The following is a 6,864-nucleotide window of genomic DNA, read 5'->3' on the forward strand; positions in this document are numbered from 1 at the left end:
TATATCCCCTGTGCCAGGTACATGATAGACCTTTGTTAAAGATGAGGGGAATGAGGGAGGGAGGGAAGGAATAAATGAGTGAAACTGGGTCAGCTCGCAGTTTCATAGGGAAATGGTAATCCTCTCCAGTCAAGCAGAACACTTGACCTGCTAAGCACCTCCCCGTACACACCAGGTTAAGCAAAGTTCACGTGATTAACTCCATTCCACAGGTGGGACTGAGGTGTGGGAGAGGACAGGTGCTGCAGAATCCTAGCGGGAAGACGGTAGGAATGCCACTTGTCTCCATGTGGTTCTAAGAAAGAGGATGTTAAGAAATTTGAGAAGAAGACACTTGAAACGCCCAAGGGGAAAGGTGCTCGTGGAGTGGGGACATTTGTGTCAGGAGAAAGAGGCCTGAGGGGAGAGATGAAGGCTCAGAAGGCACATGGAGCAAAATCCACTGGTCGTGGGACCCAGCTGCCACACCCTCAGTCCTCTGAGCATCGCTTCACTGCCCATCAGACCATGTCCATGCCCTTGCCCACAGAGAGCCCTCCAAAGCAGTCAGAGGTCTAGTCCACACCTTGATTCCTTCCTTTCTAGGGGTGTGACCTATAAATGTCAGTGAAGTCTGTAACATGGGGAGAGGAATTTATTCTTATGATGACTTCATGTTCTCTCTGAACTGATGAGGCGCTACACCGGGACTCACAGCTTAGTGAGCAGAATCCAGACTAGTTTGCAGCCCCCAGTCACCCCTTCATGCAGGTTCCTTTGTACAGTGCACAGACTGCTCAACCATACCCAGCAACCCTTTTTTGAGACAGAATCTCACTTTGTCACCTTGGGTAGAGTGCTGTGATGTCATAGCTCACAGCAACCTCAAACTCTTAGGCTTGAGCAATTTTTTTCCCTCAGCTTCCCAAGTGGCTGGGACTATAGGCACCTGCCACAATGCCCAGCTATTTTTAGAGACGGGGTCTTGCTTTTGCTCAGGTTGCTCTCAAACCCTTGAGCTCAGGACAATCTATCCACCTCGGCCTCCCTGAGTGCTAGGATTACAGGCCAAGGAGATTTTTTTTTTTTTTAATTTGCTAAAATGTAAGACTCACCAGGGCAAGAGCTTCTTATTCCCCATGGTGTACTCAGTACATATTTGTAGAATGAATAAAGCAAAATTCTAGTGAGGATGATTCATTCTGCATTATTGAGCACCTACTATGCACAAACACCTTGCTGGGTGCTGAGGGCACAGCAGTGGACAAAGCAGACAAGTCTCCCACCCTTTAGAGCTCACAAACCTAGAATAACAGCAGATGTTGCACAATAAGTGTGAAAAAGATAGAAGATTGGAGAGTAGAGGCAGAGGGGTATCTGCATTGAGTGGAGTGGTCAGGTAGGCCTTCCTAAGATGTCCTCTAAACCAAGTTCTGAAGAATGAAAAGAAGCCGGCCATGTGAAGAGCTGAGGAGAACACTTCCAGGCAGAGGCAAGAATAAAATGCATGAACATGTGTAATAATGCAGCTAACGCATACTGACCTCCATGTCAGCCACTTGTTCTCAATGCATTTGCTTATCGAATCTTCACATAATCCTAGGAAGAAGGTACTGTGGTGCCCATTTTACACCAGGAGGAGACTGAGGCACAGAGAAGTAACTTACATGAAAAAGGGGTAACCAGGGCACTGAGCCTAGGCAACCTGCCTAAGAGTCTGTGCTGTTGACTCCTGGACTCTCATCCCTCTCCTGGAGGAGCCTAGCATGATGCACACGACAGTCATATTTACTGCTATTTATTGAGCACTCAGTAGCTCCCTTGCACTGTGATAAGCGCTTTCCATGTATCAACTCATTAAATAAGTCGTAGCTGTCATTTAAAGACCATCAGTGTGAATAACTGTAGCTTCTGATCTTATTTCATCATCTCCAAACACATCAAAAGCATTGGGTACAGTAGTATCTCCCTGGCTTATGCGTGTTGCAGTTCCCTGCCCAGGGAAGAGGCCAGGTGCTCACAAATTGGGGTCCCATGTACTCCACAGAGTCTATGAATGCAGGGACACCCTAAGGGTTTGGATTTACAACCCAAACCTGGGTGGCAACACCTGATACCTTTTGGAGCCAGGCAAGGCAGAAGACATCTGCCCCTGGGGACTAAGGTCTGAATCCTTCACACCTTCCAATTCTCAGCTCTTGTGTGCTGGGAAGAGGGGCAGAATGTGGAAACCAAGCTGATCCTGTGGGCACGTGGGCTGGCATGCCAGAGCTGAGCAAGCAGCTCCCCTGCCAGCAGGCCACAGAGAGCTGCCTCACACTGGGGCCTCTGGATGGGCAGGCCACACCCAGGCCAAGACCAGCACTGAGCTGGCCTGGCTAAGTAGAAAGCAGAGCTGCCAAGTCACTCTTGGGCTCACTGCAGCCAGGGCAGGACTCCAATATGGCTAAGAAGTGGCTCCCAGGACAGAGCCCTGTGTCAGAGGCAGAGGAAAACAGTCCCCTTCATACAGCCCACTGTGCTTCAACCTTCTGACCCCTAAACTATGAATTTTCCACTGAATCTTAGGAAGCCACAGAGAAAATCCTTTCAGAAAAGACAGGTCTTGGGCCAGGGTGGACTCTGCCATGTGTGTGCATGTGCATGCATGTGCATATGTGTGTGCACGTGTGGTGATGGGGTGGGTAGGAGAGGGGCAGCCTGGCCACACTGGCCAATAGAATAAGGCTGAAGTGGTACAGTGTGACTTTTAAGCCTAGGTCATCAAGAGGATACTACTCTCTTGTGGTCTCTCTCTCTTTCCCCCCTTGCCTTTCTCTCTCTTGCTGTCTCTCTCTCCCTTTGGGTGATCACCTTTCAACCCAGCCACCATGCCAAGAGGAAGCCCAAGCTAGGCTGCATGCAGAGGGAACTGAGGCCCCCAGCCAACAGCCGCCATCAGGTCAGATCTATAGGGGAACAAGTCTCAGATGATCCCATCCTACCCCTTGCATTGCCCCAGCTGACACTGAGTGGGACAGAGATGAGTTGTCCCCACCAAGCCCTGCTTGAATGACAGGTGTGTGAGCAGAATAAATGTATTGTTTTAAACCACTACATTGTGAAGTGGCTTGTTACACATTAGACAGACAGCAGGTACCCCTAAATGGTAATCATGGTATAGATTCAAACCCTGGAGCTGCCTCTGAGGTTAAATGAAACATTTGTAATGTAGTGAAAAAAAACACAGGAAACGAAGCTGTGGTTCCCTTCTGTCCCCTTGCCACCCCCCTTCCCTTAGTGTACCATTAGCTGTTTCCCTGTTAAGGCGCAGTGCATCAGCTAGGCCTGGCTTTGGCCTCAGCCAACAAAGTTAGTGCAAACAATGAGTCCCACAGACAAAGCAGCTGCCACAGAACCCAGCCTGCTGTGGTCTGGGGAATCAGCAGGCCAGCAGCTGTCCATGAGTGTCTCCAGAGTGCCATGTCAGGGTGTCTGGTCAGACAGCAGTGTAGAGAAGTGCTTTCTCACCAGGTTGACCGGGGCCAGGGCAGGCAGAAAGGTGGCTGTCTCAGTTCTTCACTCTGGCCTGGCAGTGGCTGTCTGGAGTGTCCTGCAGGAAATGCCTCAGGGCTCCTAGGTGGACTGCAACTGCCACTGGGCTCCTGTCCGTTGGGTCCTGAGGAGCCTAGATCAGGACCTGTGTCTATTAACAGAGCTAGATGTGATCTGCCCTGCAGCAGGCGGCGGCCAGCCCTGAACTGGCAGGCACTGAGTGCCAGGATGCTGAGTCTCCTGGTATACGGCCCAGAAAAGAGCTATGTCCACAAGTACCCAGCTGAAGGTCCAGCACGGTCACCGTCCTCAGAGAACATGCTGTGGGGGAAGGAGTCAGGAAAGGGAGGTAAGGCGGGAGGCTTGGAGCAGAGGGGACCCAGATACTTGTGACGGTGGGGGTGGAGAGGGGCAATAGAATGAAAGGGGGGTCAACAGGTGACAGACAGCACAGTGTGGGGTGCACAGGGCTAGGGGGCAGTCATCTCCAGAGTGAAAGGCAGGGAACTTGTAGAACAAGTTACTAAGAAGATGAATCCAGGGCAGTCAACAGGAAACGGCACTGCAAACAGCAGCAAGAAAGGCTTGGAAGTCCCCAAAGGAAGATCTTCCCAATGCCACAGACATGGATGGGTGACCTACCTGATCCTTCCCCTAGTCTCTAAGCCTGACCACAAGTAGGACCCTCAGGGACCAAGTCCCCAAAGCCTGAAGGACACCTCCACTAAGCCCTGTGCAGAGACAGGGGAAGGTCTCAGATAATGCCTGTGCTCTAAGGTAGTCAGCCCAGTGTTGCCCATTCTCTGTGGATACTGTCTTCCCAGGGACATGGTCCCCAGGGCTCTTGTGGTTCTCCCCTCCATAGCCCACCCTAGTTACCTTGTCCAGGGCACAGCTGGGATCATCTCAGACTGATCCGGGAGTCCAGTTGTTTCAGGTGTTCCTGGACACCAAATGGGATGGTGGGTGTCCACATGCTACAAAGAGGGCATGGGACACAAAGCCAAAGTCAAAGGAGAGATGTGGCCTGGAGCCCCAACAATAGCTGCCTCCAAATCCCTCCTCCCACCCAACCTATATCCTTGGGGACTTCCCACCTGATAGGACACAGATTGGTGTGGGGTCTCAGGAAAGGCAGAGACCTAGGAACCCAGAGACCCTTTTCTGGTTCTGCTGCTGACTTGCTGTGTGACTTCAAAGAACTTGGTTAACCTGCTCTGTGCTCTATTTGCCTCATCTGTAAAACAGATCTTATAAGACCCACCCCATCCATCTCAGAAGATATGGGTGATTAGTATCCTCTGAGATGAAAGTGCTTCCAACAGTACACATCATAGTGACTTAACAAAAAATGAGTTTGAGCCGTATGAAACTGCCAATTTTATAGGTCAAAAATGGCTAGATGTAGGCAATTTCGTGTGGTTCACCCTAACATAGCATTTATTGAGCATTTTTCTGTTCTAAGAGTTTTATATGCTCTTGACTAATTTAAACCTCATGAAACCTCTTGGGCTATACATTATTATATCCTCATTTTATAGATAAAGAAACTGAGTCCAGGGCAGCGCCTGTGGCTAAAAGGTGTAGGGCACCAGCCCCATATGCCAGAGATGGTGGGTTCAAACCCAGCCCCGGCCAAAAACGGAAAAAAAAAGAAAAGAAAAGAAACTGAGTCCATAAGTTAAAGTACATGCTTGCCCAAGGTTGTACTTTGGTGAGGAGAAGAGCAGGATTTGAGCTCCTGGGTCACATGCTGAGCCACATGCCTGCAGACCCTGTCTTTCCACCCACTAGCGCTGCCCTGACTTACGCCAGCGTCTTCACGTGAGGGCACTTCCGAAGGCTGGCGGCAAGCTGCTGGGCCCCGGCAGCCGTGAACTTGTTGTACTGGACACTGAGGAGAAAACCCGTCGTGGGGCCTGGGCCTTGGGGCCACCCAGTTCCTGCCCAAGACCACCAGCAACTCAGCCCCTCCCATGATGCCAGGGGGAGACCCACAGTCTCCGCATGCCCTGGGCCCAGCCTCCCAGTGCTGGGACCCCTCACTCACTCCATCATCCGGAGGGACACCATGTCTGGAAGCACCCGAGCCAGGCTTTCCGCCCCCACATCACAGATGCAGTTATTGTACAAGCTGCCAGAAACAGAAGCCAGGGAAGGACTTGAGGGTGCTGGGTGGTGGTCAGGGCCCAGCAGGATTCATACCCCCACTGGCTCACTGCCCCATTTTACAGAGGGGCAAACCAAGGCCAGGGATTTGAGGCCACTTCTCTGTGGTCACTCAGTGAGTCCAGGGAAGCAGCAGGACTAAAAGGATGTTATTTCCAGGCTGACAGTCTGGAAATAACACAGAGAGAACAACTTCCCAAGTTCAAATCCCATTGCTTCCTCTTACTGCCTGTGTGATCTTGGGCAAGGTACTCAACTCCTATAAGACTCAGTTTGAGTCAAGGAATTGGAAAGAAGAGTAAAATGAGTTATTGCTGGTAAATTACTCTCTAGTGCACCCTAGCACCAAGAATGAATGTGTGTTAACTCTGGTTATGACCACCATTTTTGAGAGTTATGAGAGTTACCATAGAGTTACATAACTCTATCCCCCCAGTTAAGAAAGATGAGAAAAACCCAAAATCTCTGGGCCAACTTGGGTTTCTGAGATGTCCTCACCGCTACCATTAGTAGCAGTGAGAACAGCATGATGACTGGCACCATGCCGACTTCCGCTATAGACTCATCACCAAGCATCCTTCTCACAGGCCAGGTGCTGCCTCAGCTCTGATTTCAGGGCCGTGACGTTGCTGTGACTCAGCCTCAGAACTGCACTGCAGGGCTTCCATAAAAGCACCGGGTCTACACTGCTGCTAAGTGGATTCAGGCTAAACTCTCTTCCTGAGGGTGGTCTTCCAATCCACAAGGTCCTTCCTCCCCCCTACCCAAAGGCTCTGACCATATTCGGTGATGCCAAGATGCACGTGTCCTCATTTGGCTATCACTGAGATCAGGATGTGTCATAGTTTTACTAGCTGCATTCCATCCTCTTACAATGGATGGCATCTTGGAGAACTCTGCTGACCTCTCCCACCTCACGTCCCACCCTCTGTCCCCACTCACAGCAGAGGTGCTCAGAGCCCAGCCCTCTGTCCCCACTCACAGCAGAGGTGCTCAGAGCCCAGCCCTCTGTCCCCACTCACAGCAGAGGTGCTCAGAGCCCAGCCCTTTCCCTGCTCTGTGCCTTTGCACTTGCTCGTCCCTGTCTTAGAACACTTTCCCCCTAGAGCTTCCTATAGAAGAATCACCTTCCCAGGGGTGCCCTGATCTCTCTGTCAAATTTTATACTCACTGGTGTACCTT

At 50.9% G+C, this 6,864-nt stretch overlaps 1 protein-coding gene across 2 annotated transcripts in view; it reads right to left on the reverse strand.

Annotated features, from left to right (window-relative positions):
* Nucleotides 1-1,213: 1,213 nt before the first annotated feature.
* Nucleotides 1,214-6,864, reverse strand: part of CIITA (class II major histocompatibility complex transactivator) — a 52,525-nt gene continuing 46,874 nt past the window's right edge. For both annotated transcript variants that reach the window (XM_023507566.1, XM_023507565.1), the window contains exons 17-20: nucleotides 5,564-5,647; nucleotides 5,324-5,407; nucleotides 4,393-4,490; nucleotides 1,214-3,834 (exon numbers count right to left, since the gene is read on the reverse strand). In XM_023507566.1, coding sequence (XP_023363334.1) covers nucleotides 4,415-4,490; nucleotides 5,324-5,407; nucleotides 5,564-5,647 — 244 coding nt within the window. In that variant the 3' untranslated portion in view covers nucleotides 1,214-3,834; nucleotides 4,393-4,414. The remainder of the gene's footprint in view (nucleotides 3,835-4,392; nucleotides 4,491-5,323; nucleotides 5,408-5,563; nucleotides 5,648-6,864) is intronic.

The sequence above is a fragment of the Otolemur garnettii genome, unplaced genomic scaffold (genome assembly GCF_000181295.1).
Source record: "Otolemur garnettii isolate 467f Iridium unplaced genomic scaffold, OtoGar3 scaffold00189, whole genome shotgun sequence".
NCBI lineage: Eukaryota > Metazoa > Chordata > Mammalia > Primates > Galagidae > Otolemur > Otolemur garnettii.